Source organism: Callospermophilus lateralis, chromosome 9 (assembly GCF_048772815.1).
Source record: "Callospermophilus lateralis isolate mCalLat2 chromosome 9, mCalLat2.hap1, whole genome shotgun sequence".
NCBI lineage: Eukaryota > Metazoa > Chordata > Mammalia > Rodentia > Sciuridae > Callospermophilus > Callospermophilus lateralis.
In genome coordinates, this window is record NC_135313.1 from 91,769,775 (window position 1) to 91,796,137 (window position 26,363).

Sequence of the window (26,363 nt, forward strand, 5' to 3'; positions counted from 1 at the left end):
AGTCTCCCTACCTTAATTCTTGACCTCCTTTAAATAATTTTCTATGTAGTTAATACATTTTTATTAAACATAAGTCAGCACATGTCACAGACCTATTAAAAAATTTCCAACAGCTTTCTGTGAAACAATGTAAACATGTAAACTCTTGACTATCATCTGCTAAACTGGCCAAATTTTTGGCTTCATCTCCTACCTCTCTCTCCCTTGCCCACAAACTCCAACCAGAAGTTCTTCCCTGCCTCCGTGCCTTGGTACTTTTTGCCTAGAAGGAAGGCTTCTCCCCTTCTAGCACTGGAGTCTCAGTTCAAAGTCCTCTTTATTATTATTATATTTAAATTTTTATTTTAATCAAACCCTTGTGTGGAAGGCTCACTTCGATACATTGCAGTCAGGGAGCTGCTCTGCTACATACAATCCCCCTTAAACCCAGAAGCATGTTCCCTTTCGGGCCACCACAAACACGGGTTGCATGATGGCAAGAGGGCAACCCCCCTTTCCAGCTACACCCTAATCAAAGTCCTCTATGAAGAGGTTTTCCCTGGCCCTCCAATTTATTATTTTATCTCTGATCTATTTCCCAGTCCCTATCACATTTCCCTGTTTTAATTTTTTTTTAGTATTTACCAACAAGTGAAAATTTCCTTCTTCCTTCATTCTGTTCATTCACTGTTTTTCCTCCCTCCTAAGTTTATTTATGTTTCTCACCCTCAAGACTGTAACCTTCATTAGAGAAAGAATTTTATCCTTTCTGTTTGAATTTTATCCTTTCTGTTTAATTCCATATCCCCAGTGAAGGATATGAAAAATAACCCCATGAAAAAGGGGAATAACCTCCAGGGAGAAAAGAGGACAATGTGTGTGCAGAGGGGAGGCAAACAATGGACTTTGGGCTCTGGACTTTCAAACTTTCCCAGGAAAAATGGGTTTAGAATTTTTGCAACTGTTTCCCCTGATTTGAGCTTTGAACTTGCACAACTGTTTCCCACTGACTACCCAACAGATACATTTTTGCCATTATTTAAGTCTCACTTGTTATGATTCCAATCTCACTTAAACCCTATAAAAATCAGACCCTAGTTGTAATCGATCCTCATTTTCTCCCCTGAAAATGTGCCATTCTGCTGCTTAATATAAGAAGCTTGCTGATCTATTGAGGTCTGTTCCCGGTTTTGGTTATTTCTTCTACCCAGTGCCTGTAGCATTCCTACAGTCCTGGCACATTAGAAAATACTCTTGTGAATATGAATGGACCCATTCACTATATCATATGTGATATTGAATAAAGTTACTGAGTCCCTTTTTTTAAAAATTTATTTTATTTATTTTTTATTAGCTACACATGACATTACAATGATCTTGGCAATTCATACTTTTGAATCATTGGGGTATAATTTCTCCTTTTTCTGCTTGTACAGATTACAGAATCACACTGGTCATAGAGTCACCTTACTGAGTCCCTTTTTATAAAACAGTCACTAAGTACTATATTCAAGTGGTTGAAATATGAAATATTTGAAAAGGAATAGACATTTCAACAATAACATGCTTCATGCTGTTACTGTTACAGAGCATGGGCCCTCTGGGAAATTGAGGCAGCACGAACCCCCACCCCCCATACTTTTGGTGAGGTCAGAAAGATTTCAGATATGTTGCTAAGGAAAGGGGAAAGGGACACTCTGAAGGTAGGAAAAGGGTTCTCTCAGAGAGGAAAGGGATATTGGGCCTCTTCAGCCCTCCTGTTTTACTGGAAGTCCCAGGGGAAGTTTCCAGAGTTCTGTCTAAGTCCACCTTCTGACTTTTGACTGACAGCACAGGAACTTCATGAACCACCTTCAAGAAAGTTATGGTATTCAGAGTTGAAGTGTTTTAGGAAATTCCCCTAGGAAGAATTCCTAAAGGAAGTTCCCCTGTTTTTGTCCCAATTACTTGTCCCCTTAGTGGGTTTGTTATTAATCCAGTTTTTGCCTCGATTTCCTGCCTTCTTAATCAGTTTATTAGCACTTGAATAGCCCCCATCAAGCTTTCTTGATGAGGGTCTTCTTACATGTTTTAGTTGTGGTAGAAGGCAAAGGGGTTGTGATAGGGTCCAGATACCTGGGAGGGAGTGACTTGGACATGAAACAAGTTTTACTTAAAGGAATGTAACTTTGGCTGGGGGAGGTTTTAACACACCAAGTCCCATCTTCCAGGTGCTTATCTGTCAGATAAGGGTCCCTGTGGCCCTTAAGGGTCATCCTTCATTGTCTTTTCCCCTGCTTATCCATATGACTGACTAGCTGTCTAACATTACCTTGTTTAACCTTATTTTTCTTTTTAGACAGATTGAAGTAATAAGCAGAGTGGTTGCTGGGCAAAATCCTAGAAAGCTACAGGAGGTTGGAGGAGAGAGAGAGGGAGAGGTAGATGGATGAACTATATAAAGTAAAAATAATGGAATGGGAAGTTTAGTAAGAATTAGATCTCTTCTTCACCCTTAAGATTGGTCAACACAAATTATATGGCAATACATTTGATTTTCTGTACTAAGGAAAAGGAAAGGAAGTATGAATGAACCCAAAGCAAGAAGATCATTTGGAAAAATTTCATTGATTTGATTTTGAAATTCAGCCAGATTTATATGAACCACAGTTGTTCATCACCCTTACCAGGATCTTTGCAACAGCCCAGATGGGACCATAAATAGAATGAGTAGAACAAGGATACCCTGGTGTTGGCCAGCTCATTCTTCATGGCTAGCTTTATACATTTTGATCAGTATTTTAAATTAAAAATTAGCCAAGTATGGTGAATTCCAGCTACATGGGAGGCTGGGGCAGGAGAATTTCAACTTCAAGGTGAACCTGGCAATTTAGCAAGACCCTGTATCAAAATAAAATAAAAATGTAGAAGTGTAGCTCCATGATAGAGTGAGTGCTTGCCTAGCATGTGTGGGGTCCTGAGTTCAAACCCCAGTCCTTGGGACAGGGGTATTAAAAGAACTTCTGGTAAATTTATAGATTGGAACTTTTCTCCAGAATAGATAAGTTTCATCTGGTCTGGAATCACATCTATGTTCCTGCAGTTTGCTTTTCTACCTGTTTCCTATCCTGTAACCCTAAAATAAGCCTTATACATCTTGCTACACTCAACTTAAATTCCAACTTCTATGAAGATTTACCTAACCATTTAAGACCAAAATGAATTCTTTTTACTGAAATCTTTTTGACCTTCATGTTGCATTGCTCAGTAATTATTCCATGAACATGTACTTTGCTTCTTTAATTGGGCTGTGAGCTCTTGGATGGCTTGAATATCCTGTATGAACATCAGTTATTTTGTGGAGGCTAAAGCATTCCCAGCCAAATTATGGGCTAGTGAAAAGTGTAAAAAGTGAATAAAACAGGTTATTTGGGCCCAATTTACATATCCTTGATCAAAATGAAGACCCCCACCTGAGCCTTCTAAAATAAATCTGGTGTTAGTCTTTCTCTGTATAAATAATTAATGACATTTATTTTTGATCTCTTCCAGATTAATTAAAAAGGCATTGGAGGGCTGGGGATATAATTTAGTTGGTTGAGTGCTTGCCTTGCTTGCACAAGGCTCTGAGTTCAATCCCCAGCATGACAAAAAAGAAAAAAAAAAAGGCATTGGAAAAATAACTTCTGATTTTCACGTGAGATAATGTACCATGCGGCCAGCGCAATGGTTTCATTAATGAGGTTCTTGGCATAAAAGTTAGCTAGCGAGATCGAAATAAACACACAGACTCAGTTACCTTTTTCTATGACCAGGTCCGAGACGGCTCCCCTCTCTGGTTCCCTCCTCTAACCGCCCGGCAGGGCAGCAAGGATTCCTCAGGGCTAGCAGGAGAGAGAGAGAGAGAGCACGCCAGGGAGTAGCCTTTTATTGGGGAGCAAGAAATTCAGGGGATAATTCCATCCAATGAAGGTTGAAGGGGGGGCTGCACTCCAAGGTCAGGGTCAGTGATTGGGCCTCCGGGGTCAGTGGTCAGTTACACCCCCACACGGACAGGTTCTCTCATCAGGAGAGGGCCGGGAAAGCTCCGACACAGCCAGAGCGCCTCAGACCCTAACCGGGAGTCACCCAGTCACGTGTGAGAATGGCTTCCGACACTGCCTTTCAGAATGAAAGCACTTGTGAATCATTTTTGTTATGAATAATTTAGAGTATTTGGGATATTCTATTTCTAGGTTAAACAATTCAAAATAGGATTTTAGTAATACATATGTGATACATATTTAAAAAACAAATGTGAAATATCTTCTTGAGAGTTTGTTTTTGTAGTGAATTCAGTCATTCAAATTGTTTTCTTTCAAGATTCAAAAATGCCAGGGCATTACCAGCTTTGAGTTTATCCTAAAAAAAGAAGAGAATATATTAAAGCATTATTGGTTGTTTTTAAAGTATTTTATTAAATGTCCTCATTGGGTTTTTAAATTATCAGCTCTCCAGTAGGAGAGAAAATTATTTGCAGGTTATATAGTGAGTCTCTTACCAAAATCCTCTGACCCATGTTTTGCCCCACTATGTGAAATCTGAATCTGAAACTTAATGGATAAAGAAAATGTGAAACACACACACACACACACACACACACACACACACATACACACACACACACACACACACACACACACACACACACGGAATATTACTCAGCCAAAAAGAAGAATGAAATTATTGCATTTGGAGGGAGGATGCGAATAGGAAAGACAGTAGAATGAATTGTATATACCTTTCCTATGTTTATATATAAATACACGACCAATGTAACTCTACATCACGTACAACCTCAAGAATGAGAAGTTATGCTTCACGTATGTATGTCAAAATACACTCTATTGTCATGTATATCTAAAAAGAACAAATTAAAATTAAAAAAAATCTGAAACTTGACTGTAGCAGTAGAGGAAAAGACTTATAAGGGGGAAAGCCTTTTTAGGGGAGTGCCCCTCTTTGGAAATCCTTATTGGATCTCCAATAGGTTTGAAGGATTATTTTGAGGCAAATGCAGAGAAAATGTACAATTTAGGTCTATGGGACAAGAGGGCTTGAAAAACAGTGTTGAGAAGTAAACTAGCCATTCCCTGGCTTTTATATATTGTCCTTTTATATTGCCCTAAATAAAAGGTGGGGTCTAGCCAGGTGAGGTGGTGCAGTCCTGTAATCCCAGTGGCTCAGGAGGCTAAGGCAGGAGGGTCACGAGTTCAAAGCCAGCCTCAGCAAAAGTGAGGTGCTAAGCAACTCAGTGAGATCCTGTCTCTAAATAAAATACAAAATAGGGCTGGAGATGTGGCTTAGTGGTCAAGTGCCCCAGAGTTCAATCCCCAGTAACCACCCCCCTTTCCTCCCGCCCCTGAAAAAAGTGAGGTCTTTCAGAACAAGAGAAGTTTTTTTTTTTCAATTTTTTTTTTTTTTTTTTTTTTTTTTTAGTTTTAGGTGGACACAATATCTTTATTTTTATGTGGTGCTGAGGATTGAGCTCAGTGCCTCATATGTGCTAGGTGAGCCTTCTACCACTTGAGCCACAACCCCAGCCTGCAACAAGTTATATAGATGAAGGATCTCAGATTGGAGTACAAATCTGTACATTTTATAAATTTCCTATGAGGAAAGGATTCTGTCATTTTTTCCTCCACCTCCTTCCTGGCCATAGACTGTAGAAAGAAATAATTGAAGGACAGCTTACTTTGTGATACCCTAATTGATTTGTATCTAGTTTGCAAAGAACAGGCATGTAGCTGAGGGTAGGGAGGGTAGAAGGAAACATGTATGACAGTTGTGTAACATCCATACCACTAATATATGGATGTCACACAGCTTTCCATATCATGATTACCTTGGGGCTCTTGAACAGCATTAATTAGTGGGTGATTTGGTACAAGGACCTCTTACTCAGAGTTCTTCATTGATGCACACTTGGGCTATCTTCCTTAAAGCTACATTTTAGAAGTGACTTGCTACTTAGAGAAACCATCTCTTTATCTTTTAAAATATGCTAGTTCAAAGTATGCTTCAAAAGTGTTACCCTTTTGTGTATTCTTGAGTCAAGGGATTTGGGATTACCTCTATATGCTATACCCCAAGTTATATCACTTTTGGCAAATCACTGAACAACTAAATTTTATTTTCCTCTTCCACATCTTCTTGGTGGTACACATCTGCCTGTATACCTCTTAGTGTTGTTGAACTCATCAAATGAATTTATTTATTACACTTTAAATTTGCCTTAAACTTAAGGGTATTTACCTGCTTGTGGTTAAAAAATCAAAAGATATAAAGTGAAAACATTTTTCCACTACTGTCACTTTACTACCACTTTTTCTTCCAAGAATTATCAGTTTCTTATTTATTCTATCAGAATATTTTATGCATATTTAAGCAAATATTTTTACTTAGGTATATAGGTATTCTTTTTCATTAAATGGACAGTATGGTATCTACAAGTGGAAATATATAAATCATTTTGCATCTTGCTTTTTAAAATAATATGTTCAATATTGATTTCTAATATTTTTATGGCTGTATAGATTTTATTGTATATATTACTTATTTAACCATTCCCGTAAAGTTTGTTTTCAGTATTTTATTACAGTGTTGCAATGAGTACCCTTATAAAGAATGTCATTGTGAATTTGTGATAGTATAAAATTTTTATGGAAGTTATTTTAAAACTTCAAAGCAATAAACACCAAATAATAAACTAAAAGAGGCATAAAATAATAATTATAATTCCATTAAAGTTTTTTTTTGAATTTTAATATTTATTTATTTATTTATTTTTAGTTATTGGCGGACACAACATCTTTGTTTTGTATGTGGTGCTGAGGATTGAACCTGGGCTACCACTTAAGCCACATCCCCAGCCCCTCCATTAAAGTCTTAATCAGGATACTTGTAGTAATATGATTTCTGTATAATTTTGGTTAACATTATAAAAAGTTTTTAATTTTTAAACTGTTGTTAAAAAACCCAAAAACTAAAAGAAAGAAAGAAAAAAAATCTTAGCTTTCTACCCATTAGTAGTTTTTTTTTTTTTTTTTTTTGTGGTGCTGGGGATTGAACCCAGGGCAAGCACTCTACCAACTGAGCTATATCCCCAACCCCTCAAGAATTTTTTTAAAAAATATTTTGGTTGTAGATGGACACAGTACTTTTATTTTGTTTATTTTTATGTGATGCTGAGGATCAAACCCGTACCTCATACTTGCTAGGCAAGTGCTCCACCACTGAGCCACAATTGCAGCCCCAACAATTCAAGGTTTTACTAAATGCCAAAGGGGATACATCTTTGTTAAACAGTCTAAGGTTTCCCAGTTAATAACTGGCAACTAGCATACATCAGAATGAATTATCCACATCGGTTAATGTGCTTCAAGTCCATTCAGAAGATTTGATAAGTTATGTAGGTAGAGAAACCTTGAGGAAACTTTTGGATTTTACATTAAAAGTCAATAAATATGCAAAAGGATTATGATTGAGACCTTTGTAAGTTTTTTAAGAGTTTATTCATCCCCTAATTTCAAATTTTGGCCATCCCTGACCCCTGGTAGTGACAGTGGTGAAGCCCTTGGGAAGAACTTTCATTTTTAGAAGATGGAGTGGCAAGGAGATAGCAAAGAAGAGGAAATATGAGGACACTGTGTCTCATTTTAAACTCATCTTGATTCAGGAGTCTAAGGGATAGATTAGGTAGATATATTTTAGTATTATATACCTACCTTTAAACACTGAGGAAAAAAAATCCAGTTACTTTAGGACTCTTCTTTCTCCTTGAAACCTTGACTTTAGTCTCAATAGCTGAATAACTAGAATCATTACGACTTTTGAGATTGGTAGATTTGTAACAGAAATATTAAAGAAAAATATTATTTCCCTTTTAATCCACTTAACATGCAAGTTTTATTATTATTATATGCTTATTTACAGTTTTCTTTCATGGCTTTATGAATTCAGTTGTAGTAGGCTTACTTTCAGCTTTTTAAATGTTCTTTTGCCCTTTAATATTTTAGCTAGGAGGGTGTCTCAGTGGTACAGCTCTTGCCTTACATGCATGAAGCCCTGGGTTTGACTCCCAGAACCACCAAAAGAAAAAAAATAGTTTAGCTATTTCTGAAAATAAGTAGTAGTTCTAGGAACATTAAGTTCAGTGGTTCCTCTGTTCTTTGTTATCGTGTGCCAAAGTGCTCTGAAATCAAACCCAATTGAACAGGAAAGCTCAGGAAAAGACTATGAAATGAAAGATATATACCTTTGTTTCTTCATCAAATTCTTCAATGGACTCTATTAATTTCCCAGGTTCTAGTTCACCTAGTGGAAAGGGGTAGTCAGTTCCCAAAATAACTTTATCCTGAAAAGAGAAGATGTATTTTCATTTGTAAATTTGTAAAACTTGATCAAAGATCTTCCTATAAAATATTTTGCATTTTCTTATTATAAACTCTCTTATGGTAAATTAATAAGTGTCTTTCTGATCAATAGAACATGAAACTGATCTAAAATTTTAGATTTTTGTTTTTCAAATTTTCTTTTAACATTTTTCCAGCAGGTGTCGCTGTTAGATCTCCTAAAGTTGCAAATCAACCTCATCCTCCTTTTTTTTAATTAACTGAAATGCAGAGCACTGAAATTTAAGACATTTATATAATAAAATTTATATAATAAAATAGACACATATTTGGATGAAATTAAGGATTATATCTTTCTTTGAATGATACATTGCAATCTATCCCACAATTACTGAAAGCATACTAGAGTTGAGAAGCAAAAATGAAAAACAACTATATAAAAAGATTCTAAAAGTATGTGATCCCACTTGTCTAATAGCACTTATTAGACAAGTGGGATCACATACAACTTAAAAAATTCTGCTCATCAAGGAAAAAATAATCAACAGAATGAAGAGGGAACCTACAGAACTGGAGAAAATACTTGCAAATTATACACCTGACAAAAAGTTAATATCCAGAATATACATAAAACTCTATAACTCAGTTGCAAAAAAGTATAATTGTACATTTTTATATTTTATGTATCAATTAAAAATGAATTTAAATTTTAAATATTTTAATGTGTCTACCATAGTAATGTCTATTTCCAATTCTAGATGTTAAGTAGCCACTCTGAATGGATTTGAATAACATTTTGCCACTATTAATTGGAAATTGTATCTTGAATTAAACAGGTAGTTCCACAAATTCTAATTTCCGAGGCACAGAAGTTCTGGTATTCTATTGCATAGTAGGATGACTGAAGAACATGGTAAAGGACTATATTTTTCAATAAGCTTGAGGAAAGGATTTTGAATGTTTTCACCACAAAGAAATGTTAAATGTTTGAGATGATACATTAACCTAAACCTGTTTTTTCTTTTGCTCCAACACAACCCTGGAATTATGTTGGACTCATCCTGCTTCTTCACTCCTGGCATCTGATGAGTTACTAAGCTCTTGGGATCCTACTATGATATCATTTCTTGCTTCCATCACCTTCTCTCCACTTCCCCAATTCCTCTATTAACTCAGAGTCAGACCCTTACCATCTCTTAGCTTAGTCAAGTGTGACCTCTGTAGTACTAAAACACCACACATACATTGTATTCAGAGCCCTTATTATATTGCTATGAGACAATGTCTAAAAATAATAACAGTATCTATCATTTATTGATTGCTTGGTATATACAAGGTGCTATTCTAAGCCCTTAGCATTTATTAACTCAATGAATCTTCACAACCTTCTTATGAGATGATTTTCATTATTTTCCTCATTCAATAGCTAGGGTAACAAAGATGATAATGAACTTTTCTAGAGTTGTGCAGTTAGGATGCAGTGCAGCCAGGTTTGTGCCTTCATCTCCACACTCAGCTAAGAACTGGGACAGAAACCATGTCCCTGGCTGTAAGCACGAAGCCTGGCATAGATTAGGTATTTATTGAATTAAACTGGGATGCTACTATCATTTTCTAATTGATCTTCTGATTTCAAACTCATTTACTTTAATAAATATTAATCACTGGAGAGAATTGTGTTTTTGTTTGTTTGCAATACTAGAGATTGAACGAGGGGTGCTTTACTACTGAGTGAAGAATGTAACTCTGACTCATGATTGTGATCAATTTGAGAGTTGCTTTAACGTGTGTGTACTGAAGGAATAAATGCTTGAATGTACAAAGAAGGGAAGTATAATTGTAAATAGGCCTGGAATATTAACAATATTTAAAATAATCTAAATATGAGCTTTTGTGAGGGCAAATAACACTTTGATTTCTTCAAAAAAAGATTTTCCTAGGTTTTATGAATACATTCATGTGAAATAATATGGAAAAGCATATAATAAAGTTCAAAAGAAAGACATTATAGACTAACAATCTATATTTAGATTTCTGTACTCATTACTATGTGAAACCAAGCAAATACATCTGATGACAGAAGCCCTAAAGACCCTAAGTTATGCCTACTCGCATCTGTGCCAAGAGCTGATCTCGTTCTGAATTGTCTACTTGGCATTCATTGGAAGTTCATTTGTCCTCATTTCTACCTCCTCTCACTAAAGCTGTTTACAATTCCAAAACACAACATAATTTTTGAAGGTTCCATGCTTATAGTACATTTGTCAGGTACATTAACAGGAAAGTGAAATCTACAAATTAATTTTGCTTTCCGTTCAGGAATTCCTTCCCTCCCAATATTATGGCCTTCTCAGTAATAAATACATTCTAAAAGGGGGTCTGATCTGTTTTACTGTGAAGAGAGCAAGTGATTCTAAAACAGGAATGAAAATCACTCCTCTGCAATTCATCCTCCTGATTAAGATATGTCTCTGCCCCCCTCCCCAACTTGATTTTGGATGCTTACTGCAGAACATCAAATTCATAGTTTGGCAACACTTAATTATTATTTAGCAGTTATTACAACTCCTCTAAATAGGAGTTTAATTATCCACTTGTGATTATCTGATCAATGAATTTTTTTTATTGATGATTTCTGGCAAACATTTGACCATTTCTAACTTGCTAGTAATTTCATTTTCTAGTTTGTTAGTAACTTCATAGGGGAGAGGGAAGAAGGTATAAAAGGACTGGAAATGAAATTCTTGTTAATAGTGTTTCTTGTTCTGTGGGAGAAGAGATAGCAGCAAAGAGGAGATTGCTCAAGAGTTGTATGGTCCTGTAGAATGAAGGTCACACACTTCTGTGCTTAATATCAGTCTCTACTTAATATATTCTTAATAAATAATTGAGTTAATAATACTCTTTCTAGTGCTGTATCTATCATCTATTATCTCATTGCAAATTGATTTTGTTTTAGATGAATTACATGAAGGATTCTGGGTTAAGAAAACATACAATATGGCCTTAGATGACTGTTGCTCCCATTTTCATGGGCCTGGGCTCCCTGGGATACTCAAGATTCTCATGAAATCTCAGGTTCTCAACTCACAGACCTGATCCTAGTCTCTCCAAAGCTGAACTTTCTTATCTTCTTGACTGTGATCCAATATTCTATTCCTTTGGGATCTTCCATGACATGAACCAATTTTTAAAATGTACTTGTTCTAATGTGCTAATGTATCACTTCACAATATCTACATTTTGGTAGGCCCTTTGAAAGATTCTACTAAAAACAAAGGAATAATTCTAATGGTGGGCATTTTAGGTACCAAGCTGCCTCTTCTGGGATCCTCAAATTATATTTCTAGACAGGTGCTGGCTTGCCTTATGGGACAGTAAAGCTGTGGATAATCCTGATGGATTATCAGCACCAACACTAAGTTCTAACATTCATTTTCCTCCCCAAAGCCAGCAATAGCGCATGTCTCTCTATGAGGTCAAAGACTTACTGAGCTGATAATAACTGTGATTAATATTCCTGCCAGAGAGAAGGTATAAACTACTCACCTGCTAGGAGTCATTCACTTTTTCACATTTTCAGGGAGGGTTACAAACACTGAAAGATGTGGCTTACTGAATAAGTTCTAATTGTGGAAGAGAGTTTCATTTTTCTTTCGGAAAAGGAACAATTAACTATATTCTCATTTACATATTTCATTAGTAACATTTGCAACAAATGCAACATGTAACATATCTTACTACAGAAATTCAAATATATCAGGTATTTGGTTTGTTCCTTGACACAATTTCCTAGAAAAAGAGCCTGGTTTAATTCAATCAGTGTAAAATAGATAAGCCTTATGTCCCTAAGATTATTACACAATTTAATTAAACAAACATTAACTTAACACCTACTATTTTAAAGCACCAAAATAGATGATGTAAATCTCTGACATTTGTATAGTCCTTTGGCACAGCATTATATTGACTCTTTATATCAACTCTGCCTGGTTATCAGCCCCATTTGACAGTTGTGGAAACTGGGGTGAGATGGGTAATTGACTTAATATTAAAGATCACCCACCTAACAAGTGATAGAGCCAGGACTTGAACTCTCACAGAACACATCTTCTAAGTTAAATTCTTGTCCTCAGGAAGCTTAAAGGCATCAGAGAAGTGTTCTGTTCTACTACAGACTACAGTGCTAAGGAAGACATTACTTGACCAAAACATTTGGAGACTACCATATTAAAATAGATGTCAAGGTCAAGTTAGGTGAGAACCAAGCCAGAAACCCTGTTTGTTTTAAGGAATGTTGGAAGTATTTCTAATACACATGGCATAGTCTATCTTCTTTCATAGCTCTGGAAATAGTAAAATCTTTTTTGATGATAAAGAACATTTTCAGTGCTTCCAGACTATTCTTTTAGAACCTCTTAAATAGAGTGTTAAAGATATAGAAGTCACAGGAAAGGGTTGGAGAAACATTGGCCATTGGCCCTGACTGGCCTCCAGCTTAGGTTCACATTTTAGCCTAGAGATTAAATGCCTAAGACAAAATCACATTTGTGCCTATTGTTATAAAAAAAAGATACTTTTGCTCCTAAAACATTTACTATGAGATAAAACATTTTTACTATGAGATCAAGTATTTTCTATTTTGCTAAGCAGTAAATTCTGGTTTCTCCTTTAGCTTAAGAATATATGAATGGATATTTTGATTAAGTGCTAAAAGTCTAATTTGAAGAGAGAGGCCTCTTTATTTTTTTAAAAAAATTGAGGTGAAGTTCACATAACATAAAATCAAACAACTAAAAGTGTACACTTCAGTGGCATAGAACACATTTACAATGTTGTGAAATCATTTACCTCTGCCTTGTCTTAACCATATAAAATTATCTGAAAAGATCAACAACCCCAAGACTTAGAAACTAAAACATTTCACATGCCTGAAGTATAGACATATGAGAAAAGCATTTAATTATGAAAGATTAGACTCGAAAAAAGAAAATCCACTTGGAAGAAGATTTGTAAGGATATTTCCAAAAATTCTTAGTACATTCAGAGATTAAAAAGTATCCACCCAATAAGAACAGCATGTTAAAAAAAACTTAGAGTACATTTAGAAGAAAAATAAATTTAAGTTCTTGGATTAAAAAAAAAGCCAAAACTAAATAGAAGGCTTTATCAATAAAGTTGAAGAAAGTGCTGCCTAGTTTCTTCCTGATGCTTACATTAGAATGCAGAAGGAGCACCTGAAAGAAAGGGCAATTACATGTAAGGAGACAGGAATTGTTGGGTTGAAAATTCTCAATTCTGGGCTGGGATTGTGGCTCAGTGGTAGAGTGCTTGCCTAGCATGCACTAGGCATTGTGTTCGTTCCTCAGCACCACATAAATGTAAAATAAGGATATTGTGTCCACCTAAAACTAAAAAAATAAATATTAAAAAGAAAAAGAAAATTCCCAACTCTTCCAATGACAAATGATGCTAAAACAAAGAAATTGCTTTCTGGTAAAGATTAAAAACAATGCACAATTGGAAAAACATAATATAAAAGTGAAGCCAAGATGTGACTATGTTTTTGCTATGACCTGAAATGACTTAGGCAGCATTCAAAGAACCAGTCAAATAATAAGATCTTCTAGGGAGCTTAGGCTCAGAGATTTGCAGGTAAAATTTTTGCCCAATGGTGTGAAACTTAGTAAGATTCATAAAAAATCCACAAAATTTTAAAGAGAATTGTAGTAACAGTTTGGGCTGAAAGAAAATGAAAATGAAAAGAGACATTCACACTCCAAATCTTGTACAAGCATGAAGCAGTCTATAAAAACTACTCCATTATAAACTCAGGCTAACATTTATGGAAAAAAGATGACTCCGATTGTAGAATCAGGAACCCTGGTGAAACATTCCTATCCTTTGAGTTCTAATCAAGAAGATGCCAACATGTTCCTGATGGGTTTCAGATTTGCTAGTGACTAGAGTCTCTGCTGAACTTCCTGTTTTTCCCCTTTTGAAACTGGAGGTTATATAGCAAATATCCTGTGCCTGTCCTGTCATTTTTTATTAAGTATAGGGGCAGCAAAAGGATTTGTCTTTTTGGTTTGCAGTTCTTCAGCTTGATAGAAATTGTACATTATGAGCTTCATCTACAAGTTCTTTTAAACAATGACATTCTAGACTTCAAGATGATACCATAAATTATCAGACTTTTGGAAAAGTCTTAGCAGGGGTAAGGATATTTTGCATTTATGAGGAATATAAGTAATTTGTGGCCAGAAGGTGGAATGTGGTAGTTTTACATTAATACTATGTAGCTTCTGACTCTAGGTCACAAATGGATAGATTCTGTCTAGTGGGCTTTCTCTTTTCCCTTATCTGCTAACTCCCTATTTTTCTCTCTCATTGATAGGTGAACTACTTGCCTGCCATATGTAAGGGCACTCAAGCAGGTCTCTAGAGAGACCCACCTGGAGAGACATTGAGGAGTCCCACCATGAGTAAAATCTACCTTGGAAATAAATCCTTCAGTCCTAGTCAAGCCTTGGGTGACTACAGTCCTGACTGGTATTTTGCCTGCAGACTTTTGACAGACCTTGAGATAGTTAAGCTGCTTCTAAATTGCTGGCACACAGAGATCATGAGAGATAATAATTGTTATTTCAAGCTGCTCAGTATTGAAGTGATTACTTATGCAGTGATAGATTACAAATGGGTCTAGCCAAAATTATGACATAATCCTCATGAGTACATGAGTGACCTCTAAAAATCTGTCATTCACACACACACACATACACACACACACACACACAATCATAAAAAAAATATACTTTAGGGGCTGGGGTTATGGCTCAGTGATAGAGTGCTTGCCTAGCATTTGTGAGGTACTGGGTTCGATCCTTAGCACTACATATAAGTAAATAAATAAAAATAAGAAAATATACTTTGGTGCTGAGATTGTGGCTCAGTGGAAGAGCACTTGCCTAGCATGTGCGAGGTCCTGGGTTTGATCCTCAGCACCATGTAAAAATAAATAAATAAATAAAATAAAGTTATTGTATCCAACTACAACTAAAAAATAAATATTAAAAAAGAAAGTGTACTTTATATATGTCTGTTTATAGATACTAAAATGGTTATTTTTACAATATATAATATATATTTAGTTTTATAATATAGTTTAACATTGTGATTTATCAAAATAACACCTATACATAGTTAAGCAAATATTACTAAAATATATTATCAAAAACAATCCTGTGCCACATTCTTAACTCTTATCCTTTAAAGTAGCCACTTTCACCTTTTTAACTTACATCTTCCAAAAACTGCATTCATATTCCCTGATAATATGCTTATCATTTCTTGATTCATTAGCTTTGAAGAATATTTACTGATTTCCCATTATGGTCATTGGGAATCTCTTCCTTATACTTAACTTCTCTATTTTCTTGATTGAATTACAATTTTAAATAAAGCCAATATTTAGTACTTATATATGTATGATGATAAGTATAGTGCTGATTCTTTAATGCTGAGTCAAATAATGTACAATGATTATCTGCCCCCATACAGATTTTTGTTTACTTGGAGTTACTTCCTTTTCTTTCATTGGTTTAATTTTCTATGTATGTACTGTTTTTTATTCCTAACACACCAACAGATCTATTTAATATTTGGAAATAATCATTTCTACCTCTTAAATGCATTAAGTAATCCATCAGTTTCATTTTTTTTCCTTCCTGGGGACCTCATTCCTCAGGAACCTGTTTTCTTGTTGCAATCTGGCTAGGTTACTCTCTTGCCCATATATACTGCTAGAAATTTTCTTATCTATTCTTGATTTGGAGTTTGTTTTTGGAGTTTACACACACACACACACACACACACACACACACACACATATATTTTCTATGTCCTGAATTGACCAGCCTGTGAGGTCACATAAAATGAGGCTACATTTACTTTTAAAAAATATATATATTTTTTTTGTAGATGGATACAATACCTTTATTATCCTATTTCTTGATTTTTATGTGGTGCTGAGGATTGAACCCAGTGCTTCACATGTGCTAGGCAAGCGCTTTACCACTGAGCGACAATGTCAGCCCCAAGGATATGTTAATTTTTGATGTCCAAATTTTAGTAGTTCAAGCATTCATTTGAATTTGAATGCAAAATCTCAGTATAATTATATTTGCAAAATGCCTTCTGAGTTTGACTAGGAGTACTACTAGAGATGTACTCCCATATTTTCATCAACTAGTCTAACCTCTGGTTATCCTAAGGTGCTTGCCATTTTCTTCCTCTTCTGCTTTGGCTCCCTGAATAATGTGTATTGCACTCAGTACTGTTTGGGATGCTAATGATATTCCTCACTTCTGATGGTATTTCTCAGAAGATGGGCTTTGTATGTGCTAAGGGTATTTTCTTCTAATGTTTTCATTTCCAAGAATGCTAGGCTTGAAGGGATATCATTAGAATGGAACTTTCCCCAATTTCCCACCACTTTCCCTCTTCCCCTCCTTCCTTGCTGAAAGTCTAGGGCCCAGAAAGTCTCTTTCAGCTTCTCTTCTGTGTGGTTTCCTGTTTACATACTTCCCTGTCAACCTCCATCCAAACCGAAAAAGAATCAATAATGACCATCAACTGCTGGCTCCACAGAGACAACACAGAAGCTAGATAGCTCAGAGGCACAGTTCAACTATGTACAGTAGTATCCCTTACCTGGTATTTTGCTTTCCATGGTTCAGTTACCCTGGTTATTTACACTAAAGTAATATTAAATGGAAAATTCCAGAAATAAACAGTTCATATGTTTGAAATTATATGTCATTATGAGTTGAATTATAAAATCTTGCACTGTCCTACTTTGTTCAGCCCAAATGAATTATCCCTTTGTCCAGAGTATCCAGGCTGTTTAATCTACTTGTAATAGTCACTTGGTAACCATCCTGTTATCAGACTGACTGCTGTAATATCTCAGTGCTTATATATAGGATTTGGTACTATCTTGGTTTCAGACATTCATTGTAGGTATTGGAATGTATCCCCCTTGGATAAGGAGGGGTTAATATAATTTATTCCCAAACTAGAATTTTTAACATTCATATTTTAGTGATTTTCTTAAACCAGAGAAAGAGCATTAAAGTAGATGAAGTATCTATTCCAGAGATAGAACACTACTTGCAACTTTCTCTTTTTTCTAGAAAGCAAAATTTTTTTTAAAAATAATTTTTTTAGTTATAAGTGGACACAATACCTTAGTTTTATTTACTTATTTTTATGTGGTGCTGAGGATTAAACCCAGTGCCTCACATGTGCCAGGCAAGTGTTCTACCACTGATCTACAACCCCAACCCCAAGAGCAAGATTTTTAAAGATTTAGATTTCAATTCAAGTACCATATTACAAATCTTTCAGTATGTCCATGTACTTTTAAGAAAGTCCCCCCCAATTTTTTTCCATGGAAAAATTTGAAAACCTTCTATATATAGCTGTAAGTAATAAAATGGAACTGAAATAATGGCTAGTTGGTTCTATGTATCCTTGGGTCCTATATTCTTGCATTCAACCAAGCATAGATTGAAAATATTTTGGAAAAAAATTTGCTTCTGCCCTGAACATGTACAGACTTTCCCCATTGTCACTATTCCTTCAACAGTACAGTGTAACAACTATTTACTATACTAGTAAAGTATAACTATGCTGTTTACTTAGTATTTTCATTGTATTAGATATTATAAGTCATCTAGAGATGAGTTAAAAATATATAGGAAGATGTGTATAGGAAATATGCAAATACTAAGCCATTTTATATGAGAGACTTGAACATCTGAGAATTTTGGTAACTCTGGTGATCCTGGAATCAGTTCCTTTTGGACATCAAGGGACAACTATACTAAATAGTTAATTTTTTAAAAAATGAATTCATATTGGCCTTTACTTAACTTGCCAAGTAACTGGTTACAGATTTGTGTTCTGCATAAACCATCCAAATAGCAAACCTAGCTTACCTTTCCCATGACATCTACTAACAGCTTGAGGGACCGAGGATCATGAACCAAGGAATCTGTGTAAAAGGAGCCTAGGTATTTCTTCGGGTCAGTTGGATTGTCCAGGGCACACAGATCTGGACGCATGTTGAATCCGTGGGAAATTCTTCCCACTGTGAAAGGGAAAGCACCACCTGCAAGTAAAACTCATTACTGAGCAGCCAGTGTTGATTAAAAAGGATTTCTTTTGCTGGGTGCAGTGGCGCACACCTGTAATCCCAGTGACTCCAGAGGCTAAAGCAGGAGGATCCCAAATTCAAGGCCAGCCTCAGGAACTTGGTGAGGCCCTAAGCAACTTAGTAAGACTCTGTCTCAAAACAAACAAACAAATAAAGAATGGGCATGTAGCGCAGTGGTAAAGCACCCTTGGGTTCAATCCCCAGTATTTTTGAAAAGAATTCCTTTAAATCCTGATGTTCTAAGGAGAAGTTTCCATAGCCCAGCTGATTAGGTATTTATAAAGGACCTGCTAGGTTCCAAATGCTGGAAGATGACTTGGGAAAAATGGCATGAATATATCCAGAAATCCAAATTTCTGAGGAATTTGTGCCAAAGAGAGTAGATAAGTATGTAAAGATATAAGCTTTTCAAATTTAATGTGGTTATCATAGCAAAATATTGAGATGACCTATCAGTTGTGTAATATCAAAATCATGGTGGCATATTAGGGACTGGAGAGCTCATAGTCTGAGTAGAGGGATTTATTTATTTTTAAGAATATTTTATTAGTGCGTTTTATTTATACATAATAGTGGGGTTCATTTTGACATAATCATACATGCATGGAATATAATTTGCTCCATTTCAGTCTCCAGTGCTTCTTCTTTCCCTTTGCTCCTCCTTCTCCATTCCTCTTCCTCCACTCTATTGGTTTCCCTTCTATTTATTATTTTTTAAATTGGTGCTTTATAAATATACATAAAGGTGGAACTCACTGTGTATATGTGTACCCAATATACTTTTGTCAAATTCATTCCACTTTTCCTATTCCTCCTCTCTCCCACTCAATTTCCTTCCTCTACTCCACTGATCTTCCCTCTGTTTTCAGGGGCTCTGCCCCTGCTTTTCCCCTTACTTTGCTTGACTAGAGGGATTTAAATAAAAAAAACAAAGTAAAATGAAAACCGTGCCAACCAAACTAAATTTGCTTACAGAAATGGAATTTGGTCCCCATACATCATATGACTAGAAAGGTGACTGGAAGGATATTATGAATGGAAGTGTAACCCTCCAGGATTCCTGTGTTGAGGTTCTAACCTCCAATGTGAGTATATTTGGAGACAGGACTTCAAGGAGGTAATTAAGGTTACATGAGGTCATCGGGTGGGGCCCTTAATCCAGTAGGACTGATGTCCTTGTAGGAAAAGGAAGAAATATTAGAACTCTCCAATCACCCCACTCTAATCCCTGACCCATGCATGCACAGGAAAAGGGTCATGTGAGAACACTATGAGAAGGTAGCCATCTGTAACCAGGAAAAAAACTCTCACTAGATGCCAACCCTGCTGACTCCTTGATCTTGGACTTTCAGTTTTTAGAACTGTGAGAAAATGAATGTCTGTTGATTAAGTCACCCCATATATGGCATTTTATTATGACAACCTGAGCTGAGTAATGCAAACATGGTCTTACCTCCATGTGCAAAGCACACTTTCAGTTTAGGAAACTTCTCAAACACCCCACCCATGATCATGGAGCAAACAGCCATGGTGGTCTCCGCTGGCATTCCTGAAAGAGGAAGTAGTCACAAAGTTTATGCTTGTCACCTTGAGCAGGAAGAAGCTTGGTAATATTAATGGCTAAGGAATAGTAGCTAATAGCCAGGGAATTGTCAGTCCCAAGAAAGTTAGGGTCCTTGAGCCCCAGCATGATTTAGCTGCATACATGCCATTGCTTTGGCAAGGAGAATCATCTGAAGCTTCCTATTTACCCATTACAGAGAGAGTTGTCTAGTGGCTAGCGCTGTTGAGTACCTAGGTCTTGTCCTGATTCTCCTGACTTCACTTTTGGATGGAGTAGGGCAAGCAGAGTGAGTGTAAGGAGTCTGGGCTGAATGCTAGCTCCTGCAATTTTCTGCCTCCTGGTCTGTGATAAGTTATTTAATATTACTGGATCTGTGCTTCCTACCTGTAAAAATGAAGACCTTGCCGCCTATCTTGCAAGGCTTTTATGGAATTTTGCAAATATGATGTCAGCAAAGTTCCTGGATAGAATGTCACATTCTATCATTGTGCTCAGCAAAAATTAGTTACCTCTCTGTGTCTTAATTTCCTCATCTGTAAAATGAGGATAATAATGGCTAGTTCCTGCCATAGGCTATTTTGAGGATTCATCAGATAGCTCCTGGCATTCAGTTATTGCTCAATATTAACTATTATTGTTATTTATGCCAAATCTTTGCTGCCTTTTGGAGCTAAGGTTGAAAATCACAGGATTAACATAAATTGTTTCAAGTGCTTTGTGCTCCTAGAAGAAATAGCTGATCCATGTCTTATGCCTTCATCCCCAAGGAGCCAGTTTAGGCTACATTGCCAGATGACTGCTTTTCCAACTGTAATTCAAAGATATCTGAATGCTGTACAGCTGTGCCCTGCACCTTCTGAGGAAGTCTGACTTTGAGCTGCCGACTGAGGCTTCCCTGGATGCTCATTCTGCCCATTGATACACCACAGGCAGAGATACCTCTAGCTCCCTGGTCTCCTGGGAATTTTGGAAAAATGATGGATTCATATCCATCTTGAATTGAGCTAAAGGCAGAGCTTACTGAAAGCAAGGGAATGGACAGCATTACTTCCTTCTGGTCCTGTGATTCTGCTTTCCATTAATTACTTCAACCACAGCCTCATAAGACATTCTTCATTGAGGAGCTAAAGTTACATTTACAATGTGAATTGGATTGTATTCCTTCCCTGCTGGAAATTGTACAATGCACTAACATCATTTTCGTATTCACAATAACTTTCTTGAAATTGACCTGTTTGCATGTTTATGATTGGTGTAGTTGTTTAAAATATTTTTTTTCTCAAGCCAGAATATAAGCTCCATGAGGGCAGAGGTTTTGTTCAGATGTATATCCCAAGTGCCTAGTACAAAGCTTGACATTTTTGAGGAGATCTATACACACACACACACACACACACACACACACACATACACACACATATATATACACATATATGTGTGTTGCATAAATGAATGATGAAATTACTATATGCAAATAATGTTTTTCATGTGGAAAGTTGCAATATAAGTAAGTTTGTTGGACTTGTCAAAAGTTTGTGAATCAGGATGAGATTATCTTGGAAGCTGGACAGAACTGACTGAGCCTCTTAGGTTATCTCTTCTTCTTGTTATTCAAGAACTTGGTAGGGGTGGGTAGGAAGCTATCTTATTAAATACTTTAGTTTCTAACAGCAATCACAGGAGCATATAAAGTGTAAGAGCAGAAAGATAACTTTAAAGGAATCCAGATCAGTTTTGTTATTTTACAGATGAGGAAATGGGGCCCAAGGTGATGAAGTGATTTGCCTCAGATTATACAGTGAAATAGAAATTAAGCTGCAACAGAAATTCTGGTTTTGACTTCCAATATATTGTTCTTCATTTAACTCTTCATGGTGGTGGCCATTTGATTACTTCATAATTAATAATTATACTAATTAGACTGGAGAGACTGGAGAGAGAGAGAATGGATAATCCCTCTCTAATAAAGTCCAAAACTTTTCACTGGGTTTTTGATTAGCTGCACTTTTCACTTGTAGCTCCAGAATTTTACATCTATTCTCCATCTTTCCTTCCTATTGGGACCAATACTAAGAGATTGGATAGGACAAAGGGAGGCTTCTTCTTTTTCTGTTTCCCTCACTTTCATGTGCAACCTTGAATAACTGTTACAGGGGGAATAAAAAAGAGCAGAAGAGAGAGTGAATAGCAGGGTCATCGGGAATACAGGTCTTCTATAATCTAAGGTTTCAGATCCTTGTGTGGAAGAAATTAACTTTCTACTTAAAATTCCAGGCCCTCATTTATAACAGCTGATGCTGTTAATTGTGCAATCAAACAGATATGTGCAAATTCCATTTTCTCTCATTAACTGTGTGATATAAACAAATTACCTAACCACCCCAAGACTTAGTTTCTCCATCGGTAAAGTGGTCATTATAATATCAACCTTGTAGAGTAAATATGTTATTTATTTAGGATGTGACTTATTTATGATCATACTAGATATGATTAAAATCAAACAGTAATGTATACAGCACTTATTTGCTCAATAAATGGCAGTTACTATTATTTTCAATCATGTTAATTATTCATATTTTCTCTCTTGACAAGAGGGTTTCAGAGATGACTGGAAAAACCCAAGGTTTGGTGTCTGTTCCAGACCCCAAGCTGACACAAACCTACGAGCCAAGGAAGCCAATATTTAGCCATCCGCCCATCCATCTGCATGTCCCAAGGGTGCACAAACAGGGAGCAGTTCAGCCGTTCAGCTGCCTTCAAAGAAGCAATGAGAAAGAGAGAGGTTATTTGAAGGAGCCAGCAAATACAAGGTACTGTTTTAGGGAAACTGCTTATCTGAATAAATAAACTAAAATATTGTTGAAATTGTTTCTTGATCTATACAATCGAATCGTTGATAAACTCTGCTCCTGTTTGGGAAATAAAAAGGACTTTTAGAATTAACAAAGGGAATTGGTGGATTTACCATTGAGGTTGATGCATTTAATATATTGTTTGGCAGAACAAGTCACAGGAAATAGCCATCACTCACAAATGTTCTCTGGGGGCAAAATGTCTAGGAACTAATAATCCCACACCTCCAATGTGGGGGCACATTTCCCTGCTGGCTCCTACATGGTCCTCTCTTTGGGAAAGACAGTAGAGATGTGATATTCTTGAAGTCAGGGCAGGAATGCTCCTTTCTTTTTTTTCCACTTGGAAACCTGAGGCTATAGAAAATGAGACAATGATGGTTGGAGACCAATGTTTCTGGGCTGGGCTGACGCATGAACTACTGAGCCATTCAGAACCCAACAGTAGGTGGTGACTTCTGGGGTCTATAGGCACTCACACAGCCCCCAGAGCCCAGATGAATCCCTGAACAGTCTGCTGTGAATGAGATCACCTCAGAGAGGTAAGAGCTCTCACTGCCTGAGCCTGGCAGGTTTTAAGATAAATGTCATGGACAAACCTGCTCCAGGGACTTCTGGGAAATGGAAACACAATCAGGATAGAATGACCTTTATTCAACAGAATGTTTAATTAAGATAAGTTCCCTCAACAAGCATTGAATATTAGTGCTTACTAAGGTTCAAAACACATTTTCCTTAGAACATTTTCTTTTCAAATGTATTGGGGTGCTGGAGTGACTCATCCTATCTTCATGCATAAATATTTGTGCTAACTGAGCTGATGCAATGTGACTTGTGTACATAAGCATTTTAAAAATGGAAACACAATTTTGGACAAAAGGGAATTCTGGAAATGGCTGACAAAGGATAAATTGAAGAAGATTTCTAACTCAATAGATTCTGGGGAGCAGAGAAATGCAAGCCTTTTGAAAGGAGAGGAGCTAATTGATTTCTGATAATGAATGCAGTTTGGAAAGAGAATAACATCTTCTTGGGGACAGTTTGGGTTTGTCAAAGGCACATCTCAGTAGTATTTGAGTCCTCATTAGATAACACTTTAATCTATGTGCCTATGATGGTGTACTTCAATTCAATTTAAATCAATATTTAAAAGATCTCCTTATGTACATAAGGTATTGTATCTCTACATAAAGTCACTTATACTCTCAAAATCACAGCTAACATTCACTGAGAACTTACCATGTGCTGAAGTTGCTATAAGAATTTGACAATTATGGACTAATTTAATCCTTTATGAGATAAACACTTTACAAAGAAGGAAATTGAGGTAGATGGAGTCTAAGTAACTTACTCAGTATTCCTGGCAGAAAAATGGTAGAGCCAGGAAATCTAGTACTACCATTCCATCTGCCTTGTAGCAGTAACAATGTCATTTTTGTACCTAAAAACTGACTTGAGCATGTGTAATTTGGTTTACTCACTAGAAACAGAGATCTTGGAGATTAAGGGGATAGTTAGATGCTCTGGAGCACCAGGCTTACTTTAAAATGACCAAGTCAATTTGACTCTCAGAAATTCCTCATTTGTTTGAGCAGGTTACTGACGCAAACTAGGGAGCAGTGAGGCAGGCAAGCCTTGCTAACCAAACAAATGTGCTGTCAACCCCAGGACATTACAAGTCCACTGGGGTCAGGATGTGCTCCTGAATCCTTCAGAGACTGGCATCCCCTCAATATAGTTAGAATGATTGATGAGATAGTCACACAAATGAAAATATCTATTCGGACTCCAATTGGCTGCTGTTACTTTCTAAGCCCCTTATTAATTCATATATTTGATTCCAATAAATAATAAAATGACTCGCAACTGAAGTTTCACTCACACTGTGCTGAAACAACTTGGATGCACAAGTAAATAAATCATTTTTCAAAGCTCATTAAGGTTTCCAGGAAACATCACTGTGTCAACTATGCCACTGCAGCCAATAAGCTTCCTGGAGTTCAATATTTAGAGGAACATGAAATGTTTCAGGTCATTAGGAGACAATTTAACAGGTGAGCAGTTACCATAGATATTTTTGCAAGTAATTAGAGCTCAATAAATATTAAATGAATAGAAAATGAATAAATGATAGTGAGTAGGGTGCCTGGTGAGTCCATAAATGTCTATTTAATACATTATTAAAGATTTTGCACTTACAATGAAAAGATTACAAAGTGAATCAGTCATTGTAATTCTGGGAGGGAAGTAAGGAATTTAGAAATGCAATTGAGTAAAGAATCATGCATCTTGAATTCTGATATTGAGTATAGCAGGTTTAGTTACAGAAGAAACAGAAAGAAGAAGAAGAGGGCTGAGAATAGAATTGTGAAGTGATACATGTTTGAAGTTGGGTTCTTCAAAAATGGATGGCACTGAATATTTGAAAATTATTTTATTTTGAAGTATTTTAAATATAGAAAGCATAAATAATAGTTCAACAAACATTGATGTTCTCACCATCTAATTTCATCAAATGTTAACAATTTCATGGCATAATTTTTCACTATGGATTTTTACTATACATTTTCAAAATATGTGGTTTTATAAGTTTCTTAATAGATTGGACACAGAAAAAGCATTTGACAAAATATAGCACCCCTTTATGTTCAAAACACTAGAAAAATTAGGGATAACAAGAACATATCTCAACATCATAAAAGATATCTATGCTAAACCCCAGGCCAACATCATTCTAAATGGAGAAAAATTGAAAGCATTCCCTCTAAAAACTGGAACAAGACAAGGGATGCCCTCTTTCATCACTTCTATTTAATATAGTTCTTGAAACACTGGCCAGAGCAATTAGACAGATGAAAGAAATGAAAGGGATACACATAGGAAAAGAAGAACTCAAATTGGCACTATTTGGTGATGATATGATTCTATAACTAGAAGACCATAAAAGTTCCACCAGAAAACTTCTAGAACTATTAAATTAATTCAGAAAAGTAGCAGGATATAAAATCAACACTTATAAATCAAAGGCATTTCTGTATATCAGTGACAAATCCTGTGAAAGGGAAATGAGGAAAACTACCCCATTTACAATAGACTCCCCCCCACAAAATACTTGGGATTCAACTTAGTGAAAGAGGTGAAAGATCTATATAATGAAAATTACAGAACCTTAAAGAAAGAAGTCAAAATATTATCAAAATGACCATACTACCAAAATCACTGTACAGATTTAATGCAATTCCAATAAAAATCCCTATGATATTCCTCATAGAAATAGAAAAAGCAGTCATGAAATTCATCTGGAAAAATAAGAGACCCAGAATGGCTAAAGCAATCTTTAGCAGGAAGAGTGAAGCAGGTGGCATCACTATACTAGA

At 36.1% G+C, this 26,363-nt stretch overlaps 1 protein-coding gene across 1 annotated transcript in view; it reads right to left on the reverse strand.

The window, feature by feature from the left end:
• Positions 1-4,296: 4,296 nt before the first annotated feature.
• Acmsd (aminocarboxymuconate semialdehyde decarboxylase) overlaps positions 4,297-26,363 on the reverse strand; it is a 49,279-nt gene continuing 27,212 nt past the window's right edge. The window contains exons 6-10 of the mRNA XM_076866558.1: positions 22,795-22,888; positions 20,024-20,119; positions 18,353-18,525; positions 8,255-8,353; positions 4,297-4,359 (exon numbers count right to left, since the gene is read on the reverse strand). Coding sequence (XP_076722673.1) covers positions 4,297-4,359; positions 8,255-8,353; positions 18,353-18,525; positions 20,024-20,119; positions 22,795-22,888 — 525 coding nt within the window. The remainder of the gene's footprint in view (positions 4,360-8,254; positions 8,354-18,352; positions 18,526-20,023; positions 20,120-22,794; positions 22,889-26,363) is intronic.